This window comes from Microcaecilia unicolor, chromosome 3 (genome assembly GCF_901765095.1).
Source record: "Microcaecilia unicolor chromosome 3, aMicUni1.1, whole genome shotgun sequence".
Classification (NCBI taxonomy): Eukaryota; Metazoa; Chordata; class Amphibia; order Gymnophiona; family Siphonopidae; genus Microcaecilia; species Microcaecilia unicolor.
In genome coordinates, this window is record NC_044033.1 from 154829432 (window position 1) to 154854578 (window position 25147).

The 25147-nt window shown below is 48.9% G+C and overlaps 1 protein-coding gene across 1 annotated transcript in view; it reads right to left on the reverse strand.

The window, feature by feature from the left end:
- The window catches only part of TTC27 (tetratricopeptide repeat domain 27), a 302320-nt gene that overhangs the window by 253438 nt on the left and 23735 nt on the right, over window positions 1-25147 (reverse strand). Inside the window, exon 4 of the mRNA XM_030196512.1 lies at window positions 13020-13160. Within this exon, the coding sequence (XP_030052372.1) occupies window positions 13020-13160 (141 nt within the window). The remainder of the gene's footprint in view (window positions 1-13019; window positions 13161-25147) is intronic.

A 25147-nucleotide genomic window follows, 5' to 3' on the forward strand; every position in this document is an offset into this window, starting at 1 on the left:
CACTTCTTGGAATTCTGACAAGTACTTGTGACCTAGCTTTGCATTTAGTCTCAGGCTTTTAATAGGGGTCAGCCACTCAGAACTGTGATTCAATTGAAGAAAATGGTTTAGTAACAACTTGTTACAATGGCCTAATGGCATTCTTTAAAGCCATGTTCACGACTACTTTATAAAGGTTGTATCTGCAATGGTGTCTAAGAAGTGTGACTTGGGTGCTATTCCTAACGCATGGATTAAGATCATAAAACATGGCTTAGAACCATATTTTCTATAAATGGATTAACCAGAGTTTATCTTCAGGGTCTGTACCATTAAATTGGAAACACTTGCCTATTCGACCTATTTTCAAGACTACACCTTCTAGCACTTTGAAAGTAAAATATTTCAGTCAAAGTATTAGAACAGGTAGTTTTGGAATAGTTAAGTAGCTTCATTGAAGGGAAAAATGTTTCCTATCTTCGTCAAGCTGGCTTTCAGGTGGGATATAGCACAGGACTACTAAGCGAGTTGAATGCAATAGTTCATGAAGGCTTGGTAGCATTGTCTTTAGATTCAGCATTTGCATTTGCTAACCTATTGTGTGATCATTTACATAGTACTGGTCTTAGCAGCACTGTTATAAAGTGGTTTGTATCTTTTCTGCAAGATAAGGAGACTTTATTTTATATGCTGTTGGTGGGGGCAATGTATGTGATATTGACGTAGATGCTGGTTTAATCAATGAAAGTGTTACAAACAACCTTAAACACTGTTACACGAACGAGAGACTCGATCCTTCCTGTATTACAAGTATAGACTACAAAGGTTTGGCAATAAATCAGGTGCCCTCGTGGCAAGGGTAATTAAGAATTGGGGAGGGTCTCGTACAGTGACGATATTAAAAAACAAGCAGGGGAAACTTACCAACTCGAGAGAAAAAATAGGACAGATATTCACACAGACTATTTTTCTGGCTTATACTCTGCTGGATTGACAGGAGATAGCGACAAATGATAGACTATTTAGCAAAGTCAGGTTTGACTAAACTATCAAATTAAGAAGTAGAAAAGTTAAATGTACCCCTAACGTTAGTTGAGTTGCAAAGGGTTATCAAGCTGCAAAAACTTTGGTCGGCCCCGGGCCCAGACGGGTTTACTGGGGAATACTACAAGTCACTGCCCCCAGAAGCACTGGCCTCACTGCTTGACTATTATGAGTGTATGATTTCAGTTGGGCAGTTCCCCAGATATGCTAATGCGGCTCCGATTACATTGATTCCAAAACCAGGCAGAGCTGCAGATAGAGCAGAATCTTACAGGCCAATATCGTTACTAAACGTTGATATCAAATTGCTTGCCAAGATATTGGCTGAGCGACTAGCAGATCTCCTGCCAAGACTCATTGTCCCAGAGCAGGTGGGGTTTGTGAGGTGTAGACAAGCAACGCAAAATGTTCGCAGATTATTACTGGCAATGGCGGCCTGTTCAGAAAGAAAGGCACCTGCCCTGGTCATTAGCTTAGATGCCGAAAAGGCGTTCGACCAAGTACAGTGGGACTATTTATTTTGTACACTGGAAAATATAGGATTTGCAGGTTGGTTCTTGCAGGCAATTAAAGCTTTATATCAGCATCCGCAAGCAAGTGTATTAGTTAACGGTGTAAGAGAACAACAATTTGAAATTAAGAGAGGCACACAACAGGGTTGCCCCCTATCCCCGCTATTATTTGTGCTATCCTTAGAGCCCCGGTTGCGCACAATGAAAAATGAAAGGAGAATTGAAGGAGTCTCTGTTGGAAATCATTGCATTAAGGTGTTGGCGTAAGCAGATGATTTATTATTAACACTGCTTAATCCAAAGGGGTCTGTTGAAACACTGCTAGAACACGTTAGGCACTTTGGACAATTCTCCGGTTTCAAACTGAATTTGTCCAAATCGTATGCGCTTGACATCGAAACTGGTGGGGGACAATTCCCCTTTCAGTGGGCACCAGGTAAACTAAAATATCTGGGAGTGACGATCCCGGCAGACCTGAATAACTTATATGATCTCAATATTCAGAGAGTCTTGCGAGAGACCAGTGTTAGATTGAATGCATGGATTAAGTTACCACTCTCATTGCTAGGCCGTATTGCCTTATTTAATATGATTATAGCTCCTAAATGGTTATATGTTCTACGATTATTGCCCTTGTATTTGAAACGAAAAGATGAACAGACATTACATGCTATGTTACAAGGTTTTCTTTGGCAAGGGCGAAAAGCCCGCCTCCCTATAACAATACTTTGCATACCAGTTGAATATGGTGGCTATGGTTTTTGAATATTGCTAGTGGCATGAGGAATATAAATGACTGGTTTCGGGGAACACAAGATTTCTCAGATACAGCTGTTGAACTCACCCTCACTAGAGGGGTCCATTTCAGCAATTACCTACATTCGTCTGGGACGCCCATTCCATATATTTTGCAACATTCAAGGATTATGTCTTTCGCAGTGGCAGTTTGGAGGTGGATTTGCCGCTTACATCATTTAACGCCAAACGTGACTCCATATTTAGCCATCTGTGACAATATAGCCTTTCCCCCAGGACATTTAAATGCAACATTCCGCAGGTGCAAAAGGCAAGGGATGGAATATCTGTTACAGGTAATCACTAGAGATGGGCATATCAAATCCTTTTCGGAGTTGCAAGTGGAGTTTGGGGTGCTCAGTAAAGATCAGGTTTACTATAAACAGCTTAAGCATTATGTAAACTCATTGCCATGGGAATCTCTTGCAGAGGATGCACAAGAAGAACTTTCATCAGCATTTTCATTAGAGACCCAGCAAAGTGCCATTTGCCTTCCACCATCAGCATATAAAAGATACTGCCAAGGAACTGGATTACATAAGATTGTCTAAATTTTGGACGGCAGACCTTCAGGTGGATATTACGACAGCGCAAATTAAGTCCTATGTACTATCAATCAGGCGAACAACTTACCAATCAATACACTGGGAGTTACAATATAAATTTGTCCTTTGTTTGCATATACCTCCTAAGAGAGTGTTTTACATGGGTCTCTCCCCTTGGGAGGGAATGCCCCAAATGCAGGGCAGATGGAGCAGACTTGGGACATATGTTTTGGCTGTGCGGCAGGTTACAGAAGTTTTGGAAAGAAATTATAAAATATGTGAATAATCAGCACGAGGTACCCCAAAGAAAAGAAAAGCATTCATTTCCATTTGGAACAGATACTTGCAAAAAATTTCTCATAAAGCACGAAGTGCAGTGCTCAATAATCTGAGCGAGTCATGAGACGGAAGGAGAAAGAGGCTAAAAATTTTAAGAATGGGAGGGGTTAGTGGAGTATGCATAGTTAGAGAAGTCCGCCTCAGAAAATGGGGGAAAGTGCCAGGGGAATCCGGACACGTTAACCTACACTCTGATAATTATACTGAGGGGAGAGGTAGAGGGACGCCATGAAGTTAAAAGTTGGTTTAAGAGGATAGAGGGGAGGGAGGTGGGGGATATAGTTTTGGAAAAGGTAAGATTCTATGTAAATTGAAGGGTTACATGCAATAATAGCTTGGAAAAGTTTCGTTTGAAGAAAATACTCCGAAGTCTCGTCTGTAAACATTGTTGGGACTTAAATGAGGTAATAATACACAGAGCAAAATATGAGACAATTATTGGAGTTTAATATGGAAGTTTATGGGTTAAGATAGAATTATCTGTTATCAGACTTCTATTGTATAACAAAGAATTGCTAGTAATGCGCCTTCATTCATAACAATAATTAATATATAAATGTTAAATACAGAATAGGGTTTGGGGGAGGGCGGGATAAGTGTTATATTACAAAATTTGATGGCTGTACGTAATGTTGCATGTTTGAAGTACTGTTCCACTGAGTTCTGTACAACTGTTTTGAGACTGCTATGTTCAGGTGAATTTGTACTTTTGGAGTTGTCATCAATAAAAATTGTTGAAAATAAAAAAATATGTGAATAATCTAGCATCAAAGTTGGAAATATAATCCAACCCTGATGTTTGGTCATCCGGAGTTGGGGTGTCCCAATGCCGGTGGTTTTACAGCATTTGTGTTGCGAACTGTTATTGTAGGTAAACAAGGTATCTTAACTGAATGGCTGTCTCCCAGAGCCCCAACGCTTCAGCAGTGGCGAGCAAAGATGCTGTGGCTGCTACGCATGGAGAGGTTGGGAATTTCAGACTTTGACACAAAAATTGGGAAGCAATTCCAGCACATGTGGGCACCTTTCTGGAATACTTTGACTCCGTCAGCACGCAGTTATCTGCTAAACCTGTAACATGTATACCTTAAGATGTTAGCAAGAAAAAAGGGGGAGGGAGGGAGGGTTTGTCAAGGTAGGCATGGGAGTAGAAATGAAGGTTAGTAGGTGAAAGAAAAATGACTGTAACTACGATGTTGTAAAGCGAATGCTACATACCTGTAGAAGGTATTCTCCGAGGACAGCAGGCTGATTGTTCTCACTGATGGGTGACGTCCACGGCAGCCCCTCCAATCGGAAACTTCACTAGCAAAGTCCTTTGCTAGCCCTCGCGCGCATGCGCGGCCGTCTTCCCGCCCGAAACCGGCTCGAGCCGGCCAGTCCAGTATGTAGCAAGACAATACACTTCAAGGGAAGACACAACTCCAAAGGGGAGGCGGGCGGGTTTTGTGAGAACAATCAGCCTGCTGTCCTCGGAGAATACCTTCTACAGGTATGTAGCATTCGCTTTCTCCGAGGACAAGCAGGCTGCTTGTTCTCACTGATGGGGTATCCCTAGCCCCCAGGCTCACTCAAAACAATAACATTGGTCAATTGGGCCTCGCAACGGCGAGGACATAACTGAGATTGACCTAAAAAATTTACCAACTAACTGAGAGTGTAGCCTGGAACAGAACAAACAGGGCCCTCGGGGGGTGGAGTTGGATCCTAAAGCCCAAACAGGTTCTGAAGAACTGACTGCCCGAACCGACTGTCGCGTCGGGTATCCTGCTGCAGGCAGTAATGAGATGTGAATGTGTGGACAGATGACCACGTCGCAGCTTTGCAAATTTCTTCAATGGAGGCTGACTTCAAGTGGGCTACCGACGCAGCCATGGCTCTAACATTATGAGCCGTGACATGACCCTCAAGAGCCAGCCCCGCCTGGGCGTAAGTGAAGGAAATGCAATCTGCTAGCCAATTGGATATGGTGCGTTTCCCTACAGCCACTCCCCTCCTATTGGGGTCAAAAGAAACAAACAATTGGGCGGACTGTCTGGTGGGCTGTGTCCGCTCCAGGTAGAAGGCCAATGCTCTCTTGCAGTCCAATGTGTGCAGCTGACGTTCAGCAGGGCAGGAATGAGGACGGGGAAAGAATGTTGGCAAGACAATTGACTGGTTCAGATGGAACTCCGACACGACCTTTGGCAGAAACTTAGGGTGAGTGCGGAGGACTACTCTGTTGTGATGAAATTTGGTGTAAGGGGCCTGGGCTATCAGGGCCTGAAGCTCACTGACTCTACGAGCCGAAGTAACTGCCACCAAGAAAATGACCTTCCAGGTCAAGTACTTCGGATGGCAGGAATTCAGTGGCTCAAAAGGAGGTTTCATCAGCTGGGTGAGAACGACATTGAGATCCCATGACACTGTAGGAGGCTTGACAGGGGGCTTTGACAAAAGCAAACCTCTCATGAAGCGAACAACTGAAGGCTGTCCTGAGATCGGCTTACCTTCCACTTGGTAATGGTATGCACTGATTGCACTAAGGTGAACCCTTACGGAGTTGGTCTTCAGACCAGACTCAGACAAGTGCAGAAGGTATTCAAGCAGGGTCTGTGTAGGACAAGAGCGAGGATCTAGGGCCTTGCTGTCACACCAGACGGCAAACCTCCTCCAATGAAAGAAGTAACTTCTCTTAGTGGAGTCTTTCCTGGAAGCAAGCAAGATGCGGGAGACACCCTCTGGCAGACCCAAAGAGGCAAAGTCTACGCCCTCAACATCCAGGCCGTGAGAGCCAGGGACTGGAGGTTGGGATGCAGAAGAGCCCCGTCGTCCTGCGTGATGAGGGTCGGAAAACACTCCAATCTCCACGGTTCTTCGGAGGATAACTCCAGAAGAAGAGGGAATCAGATCTGACGCGGCCAAAAGGGAGCAATCAGAATCATGGTGCCTCGGTCTTGCTTGAGTTTCAACAAAGTCTTCCCCACCAGAGGTATGGGAGGATAAGCATACAGCAGACCTTCCCCCCAATCCAGGAGGAAGGCATCCGACGCCAGTCTGCCGTGGGCCTGAAGCCTGGAACAGAACTGAGGGACCTTGTGGTTCACTTGAGATGCGAAGAGATCCACCAGGGGGGTGCCCCACGCCTGGAAGATCTGTCGCACCACACTGGAATTGAGCGACCACTCGTGAGGTTGCATAATCCTGCTCAACCTGTCGGCCAGACTGTTGTTTACGCCTGCCAGATATGTGGCTTGGAGCACCATGCCCTGACGGCGAGCCCAGAGCCACATGCTGACGGCTTCCTGACACAGGGGGCGAGATCCGGTGCCCCCCTGCTTGTTGACATAGTACATGGCAACCTGATTGTCTGTCTGAATTTGGATAATTTGGTGGGACAGCCGATCTCTGAAAGCCTTCAGAGCGTTCCAGATCGCTCGCAACTCCAGAAGATTGATCTGTAGATCGCGTTCTTGGAGGGACCAACTTCCTTGGGTGTGAAGCCCATCGACATGAGCTCCCCATCCCAGGAGAGACGCATCCGTGGTCAGCACTTTTTGTGGCTGAGGAATTTGGAAGGGACGTCCCAGAGTCAAATTGGAGCAAATCGTCCACCAAAACAGGGATTCGAGAAAACTCGTGGACAGGTGGATCACGTCCTCTAGACCCCCAGCGGCCTGATACCACTGGGAGGCTAGGGTCCATTGAGCAGATCTCATGTGAAGGCGGGCCATGGGAGTCACATGAACTGTGGAGGCCATGTGGCCCAGCAATCTCAACATCTGCCGAGCTGTGATCTGCTGGGACACTCGCACCCGCGAGACGAGGGACAACAAGTTGTTGGCTCTCGTCTCTGGGAGATAGGCGCGAGCCGTCCGAGAATCCAGCAGGGCTCCGATGAATTCGAGTTTCTGCACTGGGAGAAGATGGGACTTTGGGTAATTTATCACAAACCCCAGTAGCTCAGGAGGCGAATAGTCATCTGCATGGACTGCAGGGCTCCTGCCTCGGATGTGTTCTTCACCAGCCAATCGTCGAGATATGGGAACACGTGCACCCCCAGCCTGCGAAGCGCCGCTGCTACCACAGCTAGGCACTTTGTGAACACCCTGGGTGCAGAGGCGAGCCCAAAGGGTAGCACACAGTACTGGAAGTGGCGTGTGCCCAGCTGAAATCGCAGATACTGTCTGTGAGCTGGCAGTATCGGGATGTGTGTATAGGCATCCTTCAAGTCCAGAGAGCATAGCCAATCGTTTTGCTGAATCATGGGGAGAAGGGTGCCCAGGGAAAGCATCCTGAACTTTTCTTTTACGAGATACTTGTTCAGGGCCCTTAGGTCTAGGATGGGACGCATCCCCCCTGTTTTCTTTTCCACAAGGAAGTACCTGGAATAGAATCCCAGCCCTTCTTGCCCGGATGGCACGGGCTCGACCGCATTGGCGCTGAGAAGGGCGGAGAGTTCCTCTGCAAGTACCTGCTTGTGCTGGAAGCTGTAAGACTGAGCTCCCGGTGGACAATTTGGAGGTTTTGAGGCCAAATTGAGGGTGTATCCTTGCCGGACTATTTGGAGAACCCACTGATCGGAGGTTATGAGAGGCCACCTTTGGTGAAAAGCTTTCAACCTCCCCCCGACTGGCAGGTCGCCCGGCACTGACACTTGGATGTCGGCTATGCTCTGCTGGAGCCAGTCAAAAGCTCGTCCCTTGCTTTTGCTGGGGAGCCGCGGGGCCTTGCTGAGGCGCACGCTGCTGACGAGAGCGAGCGCGCTGGGGCTTAGCCTGGGCCGCAGGCTGTCGGGAAGGAGGATTGTACCTACGCTTGCCAGAAGTATAGGGAACAGTCTTCCTTCCCCCGAAAAATCGTCTACCTGTAGAGGTAGAAGCTGAAGGCTGCCGGCGGGCGAATTTGTCGAATGCGGTGTCCCGCTGGTGGAGAGACTCTACCACCTGTTCGACTTTTTCGCCAAAAATGTTATCCGCACGGCAAGGCGAGTCCGCAATCCGCTGCTGGATTCTATTCTCCAGGTCGGCGGCACGCAGCCATGAGAGCCTGCGCATCACCACACCTTGAGCAGCGGCCCTGGACGCAACATCAAAAGTGTCATAAACTCCTCTGGCCAGGAATTTTCTGCACGCCTTCAGCTGCCTGACCACCTCCTGAAAAGGCTTGGCTTGCTCAGGGGGAAGAGCATCAACCAAGCCCGCCAACTGCCGCACATTGTTCCGCATGTGGATGCTCGTGTAGAGCTGGTAAGACTGGATCTTGGACACGAGCATAGAGGAATGGTAGGCCTTCCTCCCAAAGGAGTCTAAGGTTCTAGAGTCTTTGCCCGGGGGCGCCGAAGCATGCTCTCTAGAACTCTTAGCCTTCTTTAGGGCCAGATCCACAACTCCAGAGTCGTGAGGCAACTGGGTGCGCATCAGCTCTGGGTCCCCATGGATCCGGTACTGGGACTCGATCTTCTTGGGGATGTGGGGATTAGTTAGAGGTTTCGTCCAGTTCGCAAGCAATGTCTTTTTTAGGACATGATGCAAGGGAACAGTGGACGCTTCCTTAGGTGGAGAAGGATAGTCCAGGAGCTCAAACATTTCAGCCCTGGGCTCGTCCTCCACAACCACCGGGAAGGGGATGGCCGTAGACATCTCCCGGACAAAGGAAGCAAAAGACAGACTCTCAGGAGGAGAAAGCTGTCTTTCAGGAGAGGGAGTGGGATCAGAAGGAAGACCCTCAGACTCCTCGTCAGAGAAATATCTGGGATCTTCTTCTTCTTCCCACGAGGCCTCACCCTCGGTGTCAGACACAAGTTCACGGACCTGCGTCTGCAACCGGGCCCGGCTCGACTCCGTGGAACCACGTCCACGATGGGGGCGTCGAGAGGTAGACTCCCTCGCCCGCATCGGCGAAGCTCCCTCCGCCGACGTAGTCGGGGAGCCCTCCTGGGAGGTGGCCGCAGTCGGCACCGCACGCGGTACCGACGTCGGGGACCTCACCCCGGGCGATGGGCCAGCCGGCGCCACGCTCGACGGTACCGGAGGCGCAAGCACCGCCGGTACCGGAGGGGTAGGGCGCAACAGCTCCCCCAGAATCTCTGGGAGAACGGCCCGGAGGCTCTCGTTCAGAGCGGCTGCAGAGAAAGGCATGGAGGTCGATGCAGGCGTCGACGTCAGTACCTGTTCCGGGCGTGGAGGCTGTTCCGGGCTGTCCAGAGCGGAGCGCATCGACACCTCCTGAACAGAGGGTGAGCGGTCCTCTCGGTGCCGATGCCTGCTGGGTGCCGACTCCCTCGGCGACCCAGAGCTCTCGGTGCCGACGCGGGGAGGGGACCGGTGTCGATGCTTCTTCGACTTCTTCCGAAGCATGTCACCGGAGCTCCCCGGCACCGACGAGGAGGACGTCGAATCCACCCGTCGCTTCCTCGGGGCCGAGACCGAAGAGGGTCGATCTCGGGGGGGCTGTACCGCAGGAGCCCTCAGGGTAGGAGGAGACCCACCCGAGGGCTCACCGCCACCAGCAGGGGAATGGACAGCCCTCACCTGCACTCCACCCGATGCACCACCGTCCGACGACATCAGCAGACGAGGTCCTGGTACCACCGACGTCGATGCAGCTATCCGATGTCTCGGCGCCGATGCAGAGGCCCGATGCCTCGATGCAAGGGCGGCCGAGGAAGATGGTCTGGACGCTGACGACGTCGATGCACTCGAAGATCCCGGTGCCGATGCCGACGAAGAGCCCGAGAACAACACGTTCCACTGGGCTAGTCTCGCTACCTGAGTCCGCCTTTGAAGCAGGGAACACAGACTGCAGTTCTGAGGGCGGTGCTCGGCCCCCAGACACTGAAGACACGACGAGTGTCGATCAGTGAGCGAGATAACCCGGGCGCACTGGGTGCACTTCTTGAAGCCGCTGGAAGGCTTCGATGTCATGGGCGGAAAAATCACGCCGGCGAAATCAAAAGCCGAAATGGCGAAAATTGAAGCACCAAAATTTAGAGGGAGAAAAATCTCGACCGAGGCCAAAAAGAGGCCTACCCCGACGACGAAAGAAAACTTACCGGGGCAAAAAGCTGGAAGTACGGGGAGGATTGACACGAAACCCGGTGGAGGGTTTCCGGAGCACTTCCCGACTTTAGAAAAGCTTTTCCGAAGAAAAAAACACGCTCAAAAAACAATTTGGACGCGCGAGGTCAACTTTCCGGGGCCCGACACGGCGAAACACGACCGTACCGAGTGCGGACAAAAGAAGACTGGCCGGCTCGAGCCGGTTTCGGGCGGGAAGACGGCCGCGCATGCGCGGTGCGCGCGGGCGCGCGAGGGCTAGCAAAGGACTTTGCTAGTGAAGTTTCCGATTGGAGGGGCTGCCGTGGACGTCACCCATCAGTGAGAACAAGCAGCCTGCTTGTCCTCGGAGAATGTTTATAGCTGATGTTTTCTGAATAAAAATGATTTAAACATAGAATGTTGGGTATCATTAGGAAAAGGATGGAAAACAAAAATAAGGATATTATTCTGCCATTGTATTGCTCCATGGTGCGACCACACCTCGAGTAGTGTGTTCAATTCTGGTCGCCGCACCTCAAAAAAAAAAAAGACATAGTGGAATTGGAAAAGGTGCAGAGAAGGGCGACAAAGATGATACAGGGGATGGGACGGCTTCCCTATCAGGATAGGCTGAAGAGACTGGGGCTCTTCAGCTTGGAGAAAAGGTGGCTGAGGGGAGATATGATAGAGGTCTATAAAATATTGAGTGGAATGGAACAGGTCGATGTGGAGCGTCTGTTTACGCTTTCCAAAAATACTAGGACAAGGGGGCATGCGATGAAGCTGCAGTGTGATACATTTAAAACGAATCGGAGGAAATTTTTCTTCACTCAACGCGCTCTGGAATTCGCTGCCGGAAAAGGTGGTTAACTTAGCGGACTTCAAAAAAGGGTTGGACGGCTTCCTGGAGGAAAAGGCCATAGAATGTTATTGAATGGACAAGGGAATAATACAGTATTTTTAGGATGGTCGGGACAAATTGCTTGTTCTTTTGGCTGCTGTCAATGACAGGGTGCTGGGCTCGATGGACCCTTGGTCTGTCCCAGCATGGCAATGCTTATGTACTTGGCCATGCCCACTTGTTGCTTGGCATCCTATATAGAACTAGCTCCTAAGGGCCCAATATTCAGTAGCACTTATCCAGGTAGGAGGGATTCCTACCTGAATAAGTGTCGCTCACCAGGGATAGTCAGTGATTCAGTACCATTATCTGAATAATGCTGTGGAAAATTACTGACTGCCCCAGAACTATCTGGATAGTGTGGGTTGGTCTGGAAGGAGGAGCTAAGGCAGAGGTGGAACTTATCCAGGTACCACCAATATTCAGCACCAGAACCTGGTAAAGTATCCAAGTGCCAGCGCTGAATATTGGCTATATCCTTTGGGTCAATATCCAGGTATAACTTTATACATCAGTCAACATTTGGACTAACTACAGTAAGTAAGTACCAGGGATAAATGATTTACCCAGTTCTAGGGTCTCACAGTGTTAAGCAGAGCTCTGCTTAAAGTCACTCAGCAGTTTATTTCCCTCTTAATCAAAAAGATAAAGAGTTTTCAAATACTCCTGCTTATGGGTTTCTACATCTTGAAAGGTCTCTTCTCCAGGAACTGGTGTTTTATATTTGAGCCCTTCTGAGAGAAAGAGGAGATGCATATCCAGGTCTAATTAAATATATGCTGTTTCCCTTTAACACTGAATAGGTTTGGTCTCTGCCCTGTTTCACATTAAGGATAATGATTTTTTTTTTTTTAATTTCTTATATTGTGCCCATCTACACATCTAGGTGGCTTACAAATTCACACACATAATGAAATCAACTTACAAAATCACACACCACATTACTACTACTACTAAACATTTCTAGAGCGCTACTAGGGTTACGCAGCGCTGTACAATTTAACAAAGAGAGACAGTCCCTGCTCAAAGAGCTTACAATCTAATAGACAAGTGAACGGTCGGTCCGATAGGGGCAGTCAAATTGGGGCAGTCTGGATTCACTGAACGGTAAGGGTTAGGTGCCGAACACAGCATTGAAGAGGTGGGCTTTAAGCAAAGACTTACATTACAGATCAAAACAACAAAAATACAATAATGAAAAAGCCTGTTGAAATAGCAAGGTTTTAACTGCTTTACAAAAATAAGAATGGATTCGCAGAGATGTAAGTTTAGTGGTAATAGATTCCATAACGGTGGAGCTGAAACCATGAACAAAATTCCTAAACTCCTCCAAGCCAATGTGCTTGAAACTACAAATGCACTCAGTCTGCTGCCCCTCACTATCTTTCTACCCTCATTTCCCCTTACGTTCCCGCCCGTAACCTCCGTTCACAGGATAAATCCCTCCTCTCAGTACCCTTCTCCACCACCGCCAACTCCAGGCTCTGCTCATTCTGCCTCGCCTCACCCTATGCTTGGAACAACCTTCCTGAGCCCTTACGCCAAGCCCCCTCCCTGCCCGTCTTCAAGTCTTTGCTTAAAGCCCACCTCTTCAATGCTGCGTTCGGCACCTAACCCTTACCGTTCAGTGAATCCAGACTGCCCCTATCGGGCCGACCGTTCACTTGTCTATTAGATTGTAAGCTCATTGAGCAGGGACTGTCTCTCTTTGTTAAATTGTACAGCGCTGCGTAACCCTAGTAGCGCTCTAGAAATGTTAAGTAGTAGTAGTAGTAGTAACTGGAGACTTCTAAAAGATACTGACTGCCTGATCTCAAAGAATGGGTGGGTACATAAATCTTCAGGTTCACCCCCATAGTAGCAATATTGACATTCTGTTTCTTACCTGAAAAACAGACAGTCTATGCCTCAGATCTACAAGGATTTTTCTGGCCAACAACAGGAAGATTGGATTCACAGTCAAACTGTATACAGATTCACCATCCAGATCCAACAAACTCAGAACAGCTGTATTCAGCGCTTTGAACTAAAAAGAAAATCATTAATTGAAAACATGGCCACTGTCAAGTCTAACAAGCCAACAAAGTTACATCATGTTTAATAATTAAATTAGAGTCTACTTCAGTGTGGCAGAAAGGCAGTTACTAGGTGGTCAACAGTGGCCATAAAACCAGATTTGGCCATATGTTTTAAAAGTACTGCAATAGAACTACAACAGCTGAACACCAATTAAAAGTACCTTGCTATGAATAAACTATTGATAACTAGTAAAAAAAAGGCCCATTTGACACAAATGAAATGGGCGCTAGCAAGGTTTTCCTCGGTGTGTATGTTTGAGAGAGTGTATGTGAGAGTGACCGTGTGAGAGAGAGAGAGAATGTGCGAGTGTGAGAGAGAGAGAGAGTCTGGGTGCGAGTGTGTGTGCGTAAGTGCGTATGTGAGAGAGAGAGAGAGAATGTGCGAGTGTGAGAGAGAGAGAGAGTCTGGGTGCGAGTGTGTGTGCGTAAGTGCGTATGTGAGAGAGAGAGAGAGAATGTGCGAGTGTGAGAGAGTGAGAGTCTGGGTGCGAGTGTGTGTGCGCAAGTGCGTATGTGAGAGAGAGAGAGAGAATGTGCGAGTGTGAGAGAGTCTGGGTGCGAGTGTGTGTGCGCAAGTGCGTATGTGTGAGAGAGAGAGAGGGTGTGTTTAGTGAATGATACATACCTGTAGCAGGTGTTCTCCGAGGACAGCAGGCTGATTGTTCTCACGACTGGGTGACGTCCGCGGCAGCCCCCACCAACCGGAAAAGGCTTTGCGGGACGGTCGGCACGCAGGGCACGCCCACCGCGCATGCGCGGCCGTCTTCCCGCCCGTGCGCGACCGCTCCCGCCAGTTGAATGACAAGCAATAAAATATGAAACACAACTCCAAAGGGGAGGAGGGAGGGTAGGTGAGAACAATCAGCCTGCTGTCCTCGGAGAACACCTGCTACAGGTATGTATCATTCACTTTCTCCGAGGACAAGCAGGCTGCTTGTTCTCACGACTGGGGTATCCCTAGCTTTCAGGCTCATTCAAAACAAGAACCCAGGTCAATTGAACCTCGCAACGGCGAGGGTACAACAGAAATTGACCTACGAAGAACAACTAACTGAGAGTGCAGCCTGACCAGAATAAATTCGGGTCCTGGAGGGTGGAGTTGGATTTACACCCCAAACAGATTCTGCAGCACCGACTGCCCGAACCGACTGTCGCGTCGGGTATCCTGCTGGAGGCAGTAATGTGATGTGAAAGTGTGGACAGATGACCACGTCGCAGCCTTGCAAATCTCTTCAATAGTGGCTGACTTCAAGTGGGCCACTGACGCTGCCATGGCTCTAACACTATGAGCCGTGACATGACCCTCAAGAGTCAGCCCAGCCTGGGCGTAAGTGAAGGAAATGCAATCTGCTAGCCAATTGGAGATGGTGCGTTTCCCGACAGCGACCCCTAGCCTGTTAGGGTCGAAAGAAACAAACAATTGGGCGGACTGTCTGTGGGGCTGTGTCCGCTCCAAGTAGAAGGCCAATGCTCTCTTGCAGTCCAATGTGTGCAACTGACGTTCAGCAGGGCGGCTATGCGGCCTGGGGAAGAATGTTGGCAAGACAATTGACTGGTTAAGATGGAACTCCGACACCACCTTCGGCAGGAACTTTGGGTGGGTGCGGAGCACTACTCTGTTGTGATGAAATTTGGTATATGGAGCATGAGCTACTAGGGCTTGAAGCTCACTGACCCTACGAGCTGAAGTAACTGCCACCAAGAAAATGACCTTCCAGGTCAAGTACTTCAGATGGCAGGTATTCAGTGGCTCAAAAGGAGGTTTCATCAGCTGGGTGAGGACGACGTTGAGATCCCATGACACTGTAGGAGGCTTGATAGGGGGCTTTGACAAAAGCAAGCCTCTCATGAATCGAACGACTAAAGGCTCTCCAGAGATGGCTTTACCTTCCACACGATAATGGTAAGCACTAATCGCACTAAGGTGATTCCTTACTGAGTTGGTCTTGAGGCCAGACTCTGATAAGTGTAGAAGGTATTCAAGCAGGTTCTGTGCAGGGCAAGAACGAGGTTCTAGGGCCTTGCTCTCACACCAAACGACAAACCTCCTCCACTTGAAAAAGTAACTCTTTTTAGTGGAATCCTTCCTGGAGGCAAGCAGGACCCGGGAGACACCCTCCGACAGGCCCAACGCAGCGAAGTCTACGCCCTCAACATCCAGGCCGTGAGAGCCAGAGACTGAAGGTTGGGGTGCAGTAACGCTCCGTCGTTCTGCGAAATGAGAGTCGGAAAACACTCCAATCTCCACGGTTCTTCTGAGGACAACTCCAGAAGAAGAGGGAACCAGATCTGACGGGGCCAAAAGGGCGCTATCAGAATCATGGTGCCGCGGTCGTGCTTGAGCTTCAGTAAGGTCTTCCCCACCAAAGGTATGGGAGGATAAGCATACAGGAGGCCGGTCCCCCAATGGAGGAGAAAGGCGTCCGACGCTAGCCTGCCGTGTGTCTGAAGTCTGGAACAGAACAGAGGCAGCTTGTGGTTGGTCTGAGAGGCGAAAAGGTCCACCGAGGGGGTGTCCCACTCTCGGAAGATCTTGCGTACCACTCTGGAATGGAGCGACCACTCGTGCGGTTGCATGACTCTGCTCAGTCTGTCGGCCAGACTGTTGTTTACGCCTGCCAGGTATGTGGCTTGGAGGAGCATGCCAAACTGGCACGCCCAGCGCCACAGCCCGACGGCTTCCTGACACAGGGGGCGAGATCCGGTGCCCCCCTGCTTGTTGACGTAATACATTGCAACCTGATTGTCTGTCCGAATTTGGATAATTTGGCAGGACAGCCGATCTCTGAAAGCCTTCAGCGCGTTCCAGATCGCTCGGAGCTCCAGGAGGTTGATCTGCAGATCCTTTTCCTGGAGGGACCACAGACCCTGGGTGTGAAGCCCATCGACATGAGCTCCCCAACCCAGGCGAGATGCATCCGTCGTCAACACCTTCGTGGGCTGCGGAATTTGGAATGGACGTCCCAGGGTCAAATTGGTCCGGATGGTCCACCAGAGCAGTGAAGTGCGGCAACTGGTGGAGAGGCGGATGACATCTTCTAGATTCCCGGTGGCTTGGAACCACTGGGAAGCTAGGGTCCACTGAGCAGATCTCATGTGAAGACGAGCCATGGGAGTCACATGAACTGTGGAGGCCATATGACCCAGAAGTCTCAACATCTGCCGAGCTGTGACCTGCTGAGACGCTCTGGTCTGCGAAGCGAGGGACAGGAGGTTGTTGGCCCTCGCTTCGGGAAGGAAGGCCTGAGCCGTCTGGGTATTCAGCAGAGCTCCTATGAATTCCAGAGACTGGGTTGGCTGGAGATGGGACTTTGGGTAATTTATCACAAACCCCAGCAGCTCCAGGAGTTGAATAGTGCACTGCATGGACCGGAGGGCTCCTGCCTCCGAGGTGTTCTTGACCAGCCAATCGTCGAGATATGGGAACACGTGCACTCCCAGCCTGCGTAGGTACGCCGCCACCACCACGAGGCACTTTGTAAACACTCGTGGGGCGGAGGCGAGCCCAAAGGGCAGCACACAGTACTGAAAGTGCCGTGCGCCCAGGCGGAATCTGAGATACTGTCTGTGAGCTGGCAGTATCGGGATGTGAGTATATGCATCCTTTAAATCCAGGGAACATAGCCAATCGTTTTTCTGAATCATTGGCAGAAGGGTGCCCAAGGAAAGCATCCTGAACTTTTCTTGGACCAGGAATTTGTTCAGGCCTCTCAGGTCTAGGATGGGACGCATCCCCCCTGTTTTCTTTTCCACAAGGAAGTACCTGGAATAGAATCCCTGCCCTTCCTGCCCGGGTGGTACGGGCTCGACCGCATTGGCGCTGAGAAGGGCGGAGTGTTCCTCTGCAAGTACCTGCTTGTGATGGGAGCTGAAGGATTGAGCTCCCGGAGGACAATTTGGAGGCAGGGAGGCCAAATTCAGGGCGTATCCGCACCGCACTATTTGGAGAACCCACTGGTCGGAGGTTATGAGAGGCCACCTTTGGTGAAAAAATTTTAACCTCCCCCCGACCGGCAGATCGTCCGGTACGGACACTTTGAGGGCGGCTATGTTCCCGTGGATCCAGTCAAAAGCCCGTCCCTGGCTTTTGCTGTGGAGGCGCAGGGGGCTGCTTAGGCGCACGCTGTTGACGGGAACGAGCGCGTTGGGGCTGTCCCTGTGCCTGACGAGGCCTTCGGGCCGGCTGGTTGTACCTACGCTTTGCAAAAGAATAGGGTGCAGCCTGCCGGGCCCGGGAAAAACGTCCACCTGCTGAGGTGGATGCTGAAGGTGCCCGGTGGGAGAGCTTGTCGAGAGCGGTTTCCCGCTGATGCAGTTGGTCCACCATCTGCTCGACCTTCTCACCAAAAATGTTATCCCCCCGGCAAGGGACGTCGGCCAGTCTCTGCTGGGTGCGGTTGTCCAGGTCAGAGGCACGCAGCCATGAGAGCCTGCGCATCACTATACCTTGGGCCGCAGCACGAGATGCCACGTCACAGGTGTCATAGATACCCCTGGACAGGAACTTTCTGCACGCCTTCAGCTGCCTGACCACCTCCTGATAAGGCCTGGACTGCTCCGGCGGGAGCTTATCGACCAGGTCCGCCAGTTGTTGCACATTAGTCCGCATGTGGATGCTCATATAGAGCAGGTATGACTGGATGCGGGTCACGAGCATGGAGGATTGGTAGGCCTTCCTCCCAAACGAGTCCAGAGTGCGAGACTCCCGCCCCGGGGGCGCCAAGGCGGTATCCCTCGAACTCCGTGCCCTCTTGAGAGCAGAAACCACGACCGCCGAGTCATGGGGCAATTGGGGCCGCAATAACTCTGGGTCCGAGTGGATCCTGTACTGGGACTCTGCTTTCTTGGGAATGGTGGGGTTAGTTAACGGTCGCACCCAGTTCCGAAGCAGTGTCTCCTTGAGGACATTGTGCAGCGGCACCGTGGAGGACTCTCTAGGTGGTGATGGATAGTCGAGGACCTCGAGCATCTCGGCCCTCGGCTCTTCCACAGAGACCACGGGAAAGGGAATGCTAATAGACATATCCCGCACAAAGGAGGCAAAGGAGAGACTCTCAGGAGGTGAGAGCTTCCTCTCCGGTGAAGGCGTGGGGTCCGAGGGAAGGCCCGTAGACTCCTCTGAGGAGAAATATCTAGGGTCCTCCTCTTCCCCCCACGAGGCCTCATCCTCGGTATCGGACATAAGCTCATGTAGCTGAGTCCTGAACCGGGCCCGGCTCGACGTCGAGGCACCGAGGTCTCGGTGTCGTCGAGCGGTGTACTCCCGCGTCGGCGGGGACGGAGCTCCCTCCATCGACGTCGACTCCACCTGCGTGGCGGTCGAGACCGGCGCCGCAAGCGGCGGCGGTGTCGACGGCCCCGGCGCCGGGCTAGAGCTCGCCGGCGCCACAGACATCGGCGCCGAGGGTGCAAGCACCCCCGGCGCCGGCACAGCCTGGCGCATCAGCCCTTCCAGGATCCCCGGAAGGATGGCTCTGAGGCACTCGTCCAGGCCCGCTGCCGGGAAAGGCGGTGGGGCCGGTAGGGGTGTCGGTGCCAGAAGCTGATGGGGGCCAGGAGACGGCACCGAGGTGCCGGAACCCTGACGCGTCGGTACCTCCACAACCGACGGGGACCTCTCCTCTCGGCGATGACGCTTCGGCGTCGCCTCCTCTCCGATGTCCGGATGCACCGAGGGCGACCGGTGACGACGCTTCTTGTCCTTCTTTCGATGCGCGTCACCGGCGCCGGGAGGTATGGAGGAGGAGGAGGACGATCCCCCTCGGTCTCGAGGAGCCGGGTCAGACAGGGTTCGGTCCCGTGGACCACGGGCTGAGGGAGTGACCGGGGCCGACTGCCCACGCGGCCGCTCACCTCCACCCTCGCCGGCGGACCGGCGGGCCCTGTTCTCCTGGGGTCGATGCCATCGGTGCCGATGTCTCGGGCATCGATACCGGTACCGAAGGACCGGGCGTCGATACCAATGCCGTCGAGGGGCCGGCGCAAGTTCCAAAAAGACGGTCCCGCAGAACTTGCCTCGCAACTTGAGTCCGTTTCCGGAGACCGAGACACAGGGAACACGACTTGATATTGTGCTCCGGCCCGAGGCACTGGAGGCACCAAGCGTGGGTGTCGGTCTGCGAGATCGGCCGGCCGCAGCGACCACACTTTTTAAATCCACTCGGGACCTTCGAGGACATCGACGGAAAAATCGCGTCGGCGAAGTCAAAGTCGTCAATGGTGGCGAAAATCACACCTCGAAAAAGAAAACGACCGTGCGGCGTCCCCGCTGGAAACGAGGGAAAAAGGGAGCGCGTGCTCCACACGCTCAGGTTTTTTTTTTTTTTTTTTTTTTTTTTGAAAAAGAAAAGGGAAACCGGCGGTAACAAAAAATTAAATAGAAAAAAACAACGATCCGCGTAAACGCGATCGACTTTCCGGCGGCTGAAAACAGAGAGAGCGGCAAAGCACGACTCTCTCCAGACGCGGAAAAAAAGGAACTGGCGGGAGCGGTCGCGCACGGGCGGGAAGACGGCCGCGCATGCGCGGTGGGCGTGCCCTGCGTGCCGACCGTCCCGCGAAGCCTTTTCCGGTTGGTGGGGGCTGCCGCGGACGTCACCCAGTCATGAGAACAAGCAGCCTGCTTGTCCTCGGAGAACACACAGATACAGTGTGTGTGAGACACAGACTCTCTGTGAGACTGAGTATATGAGACCAAGAGAGTGTGTGAGTGTGTAACACAGAGAGTGAATGTGATACAGTATGAGACAGTGTGTGAGAGTGAGAGAGAGAAAAGTGTGTGAGGAGATACCTCCCTCCCTCTCTCTGGTGTCAGGCCCCCCCTCCCTCTCTCTCTCTGGTGTCTGAGCGTTACTGTGCAGGATGCTGAGCGCTGGCTGTGCTTCAAGGAACTGACCAGGGTTGCCATATTAAAAAAAAAAATTCCGACCCAAAACAGCACACACCCCACCCCCGCTGTCATCAACCCCGCCCCTTCCGTCATCACCCCCACCCCCGCTGTCATCAACCCCGCCCCTTCCGTCATCACCCCAGCCCCATCAGCCCCGCCCCCCACCCCGCCCAAATCATCATAAACCCCGCCTCTGTCACCATTAGCCCCACCCCCCCCCGCCGGCCGAAAAACCGCCCCAAAACCCGCCCAAAAAACCGCAACCCGCTGCGGGCAAAAGTTTCCCACGGCGGGTTGCGGAAAACTGCCCAATTGGGCGGGAAAACCGCCCATCTGGCAACCCTGGAACTGACCAATCCTATTTAATAGAATGCACCTCCAACATTCTGAAGCTGAGAAACCTCGTGTGGTTGGTCACTTCTGCTTGTGTCGAACCCAGAAGTACCTGATGTCAATTCAGGAGATGGATACAGAGAGCAGGAATGCCTCAGCCATGCAGTCAGCTTCAGAATGTTGGAGGCGAGTTTTATTATATAGGATAAGCACCTTAACTTTAAAGGCGCGTTAGAAACGATAAAGTACCTTAGTACACATACCTCTAAAAGTATCTACCAAAAAGTAAGAGGATGGAGGTATAATCAAATAGCCTATTGTCTTAAAATGCCAAAAGGTTTTTAAAAAATAAAACGGGAATTTAAATTTTTTTTTAGTCAGTCTCTAAATGGAGATGAGGTGAAAGGGGGTTCTATAAAGCTGAAGCCAAGCGAAAAAAAAATACAGATCCTCACATGGCATCCAATCTTGCTCTTCTGGATGTGTGAATTCTGCATTTAAATGAGCTTGAAATAGCAACAGAGAAAGGCTGGCTAGAACTCAAAGATTTACTGAAGAATGCCCACTGGTATATGTTTTACCATTCTGGGAATATATATTTAAGATTCATTTCAGCAGGCCATTACAAAATACTGCCATGTGCTTCAAGTTCATTCAGTTTTTAGGAATCTGCTTTTGTTTTCTTAAACGAGGGGGCACACAATGCACAAGATGCTAATGTGCTCATATTTGCCTGCGATGCAATAAACCATATACAAATTTAAATAAATAAATAAAGACACATACAGGATTTCATCCCTGCTCTTGCTGTGCGCTATTTGCCCTCAAGTCTGACAATCCAATAAATTTTACCGAATCAGGATCCAATTCCTCTTAAGTATACAAGTTCATGTTTAACCACTGGAAAAGTTTGAGATTATTTACCCCCTGTACACTGAGATATATATAAACTGGAAAGGCCAGAAGGGTATTTCAAGACAAGACAGCTAGTAATGACACAACGGAGGAAGAAGACAGAAACTTTTGTCCTACAATTTTCTAAGGGACGGGAAATTGTGGGAAACATAATTAGAAAGAATTGGGGTATAGTAAAAGCCCATCCATTATTTCAACAGAGAAAATTACATGTAACATTTTCACAAGGACGAAACCTAAAGGAAATCTTAAGTCCAGCATGTCTAATTGATCATTCCGAAGTAACCAATCAAGGGCACTCAAAATGCGGGGATAGCAGCACTTGTATGATAACAATAGAATGCAAAGACTTTGTTAATCCCATATATCAATGGTTATACCAAATCAAATCCAACACAGACTGTACCCCAAGTTTTGTTGTGTATATTCTGCAGTGCCCCTGCAATAAGATTTATGTGGGGAAGACAACTAGGAAACTCCACACAAGGTTACTGGAACACAAATCTTGTATCAGAACATCCAAAATCAGAAGCCCATTAGCAGCACACTGCAATCTAACCAAACAAGAATTTACACACTTCCGGTGTTTTGCTATTGATCAAGTGCAAGACAATATAAGAAGAGGAGATCATGCAAGATGCCTTCTCCAACTGGAGCAGCGTTGGATTTTCAAATTACAATCTTTAGAGCCGAAAGGCTTGAACACGGTGATTCAATGAGCAGCATTTCTTTAGTAATGTTTTTGTTTAAAAATATCTCTTTAAAAGTATTTCTTCAAAAGTTTTGAATACATTATGATGCCATTCCATTAATGAGCGTCTACCTTAAATAGTTTGGCGCCATTTTAGTCAGTTTGAACAGTACACTGAAGAAAAGCAATAGTGGACGGAGGAAACAGCACTTACAAGTAAGCCTTTTTTATGCTGTGTTTCGTAGTGAAACATTAGATCTCATTAGATCTTATTTGAATTGGCAGTGAAAGACTGTATATAGATAAGTGTGGAAGTTGACGAGGTTTCTTTGGGTTTTGCAGAAAACACTGGAAATACAGTCTGAACGACAAAGTTTTCCCTGAAGAAGCCTATGTAGATGTAAGGGCAAAACAGGACCCGTAGGCAAAGACTTGAAGATAAGTGTAATTTGGGTCTTTTTGTTTTCAGATATATTTGCTTCCGATAGCACTAAAAAATAAAAAAATACATAAAAAAAACAAAGAAATATTGTAATATAAGAAATTGTAAAGAGAAAGAGATACAAGTAAGCCAGGTTTTGTGCCACTGAAGAGTCAGTTCAGCAAGTCTGTTAAGTTATAAGATATCCAGTCCGCTGACAGAGGCATTTTCCCATGTCAAGAAATCTCGTTTCTTTAAAATATCTTCTCTAGAAGATGTGCGTTTTAAAGTTAAGATTTGCAAGAAATAGACTGTATAGCATCTAGGAAGGATTGCACTAGAGGAGTTATACAGCATCATACAGTGACATCACCTTGGAGTTTGATGAATGTTTACATTGTGAGTGGTTGAAATTCTACTATTTTCAAAAGAGTGTCCATATGTGTACACAAACAAACCTGTATGTTATACAGATCAGTTGATGCTGCAGAAATCTCACAGCAAATGTTGCCTACTTGGTCTGAGCTGCAGAAGAAAAATATCTGTGCCATGGGGAGGGCAAACCCCATGACACAAGAGGCAGCAACATGACTGGGGGGGGGGGGAGAAGAGGTAAAAGAACATTTGGGAAAAAGGGAGAGTAAGAGATTGTGGAGAGAAGATGGGAGTGTGTGAGTGGAAGGGGAAAAGAATGTAATAAGAGAGGAAATGAAATGTCCTGAAAAATATACCTAACCAACATTCAAACCATCCCAAACCACAACTCCTCACACAAACTACACTTTCATAACATACACACACAAAGCTCCCCCATCCCATCAAATACAGCTCAACTATTTTACATATGCTTCACATATCTACACTCTCTCTCTAGTGAGAACTCGCAGGCATTCAGAATTCATATAGACCACCAGTTACAAAAGAGACACCAAACACTTCCCGTACTCTATTGACCTACTTTAACATTCTCTCCAAGTTGTCTATACAAACACGGCCAAGTCTGAATGGAGCAAAGAGGAAAAACACGGCCAAGTCTGAATGGAGCAAAGAGGAAAAACAAGGCCAAGTCTGAATGGAGCAAAGAGGAAAAACACGGCCAAGTCTGAATGGAGCAAAGAGGAAAAACACGGCCAAGTCTGAATGGAGCAAAGAGGAAAAACACATCACTGTCATACTGTGAATGCTTTTCAACTTGTTAAAGTTTATTGTCTTGTATTGGTCTGGCACCTCTCACAAAGCCACAAGGAGGGAAGCAAATTTAGACAGACAAACTCTACACAAAGCCACAAGGAGGGAACAGAATGAAGACAAACTCTACACTTATCACCATTTAACATCAAGAAAGATGAACAGTCTAGATCAGTGTTTCCAAAGTCCAGTCCTGGAGTACCTTTTGACAGTCAGGTTTTCAAGATATCCACAAAACAATATACATAAAAAGATTTGCATATAATGGAGGCAGTGTATGCAAATAAAGTTCATACATATTTATTGTGGATATCCTGAAAACCTGATTGGAAAAGGGTACTCCAGGACTGGACTTGGGAAACCCTGGTCTAGATAAAAAGAATCACAATTTGTTTAAGAAACACTGCTACCAAATAAGCAAACCTTAACTGGACAATGATGTGGTGGGCTATTTCTGTTCCAAGCCTGCTAGAACAAAACAAAATTAACCTTGTCTCCTTAATGATCTCTTCCTTTTGATAAATGTTTGGTTGCTTCCTGTGGTTTTCATTACACTTAATTGGAATGGTCGTATTAGTAAAATGAGAATGATTCATCACTTCGCTTCTATGTGCCCGACAAGGTCTCATCCCGTTAATACATTCTACTCCATTACCATACTTTATTTGCCAAATGCATCGAACCTTGCTATGAATAAACTATTGATAATAAGCTTTAAAAGTGTCTTGAGGATTATAAATTACACACATGGAGGAGCGAGAAGGATGTAATCAACTGTTCCAAAAAATTACAAAATGTTAAGTGGTTATAAAGCACTGGAGGAGTTCAGTCAATCACCCTGCTTGACTGGCAGATACATCCTCATGTATTTCTAAACCTAGTACTGCTGCAAATGGCGGACTATTAAACTGCATATAAGTGGGAAAGCCTTCTCTATAGAATTACTTTTTATTACCAAGTTATAAAGCATCAACAAAAGAACACAAAGGTGGAAACAGTTACACACTGCGAAACTCAGGAGGAGCATATTTGAAAGTTCATGTAGTCTGAAAACTGCACCAATCTGAATCAAAATTGGCATTCCCCAACACCTTTCAGCGGGCAACCTATTTTTATGCAAAGTAATGCAGTGGTTGCACTGCTGCAACGTAACAGGTATTACCTGTTTTTGAAGCATGGAAATTAGAACTATGTTCACTCTATTTTCCTTCCCTACTGAAGCAAGGGTGATCTCATTGTGGTGCTGCAGTGCAAAAAGAATTAAAGTTATTGGGTAATATGAGAGACCATGAAACTTCATCCATTTTTTTTATTATTACTGTAAACTGCTTTAGGTCCAATTTTTTGTAAACAGGCTATATAGAAATGTTAATATTTGATTAATATTAAATTTGAGAAGCAGAATTTAATATCCCAAATATTTTTTTCTTACCTGCAAACTAGGCACTATATATATTTCAGCGCTCAAGAGGCATTATTATTAAAATCAAGTTTTCAA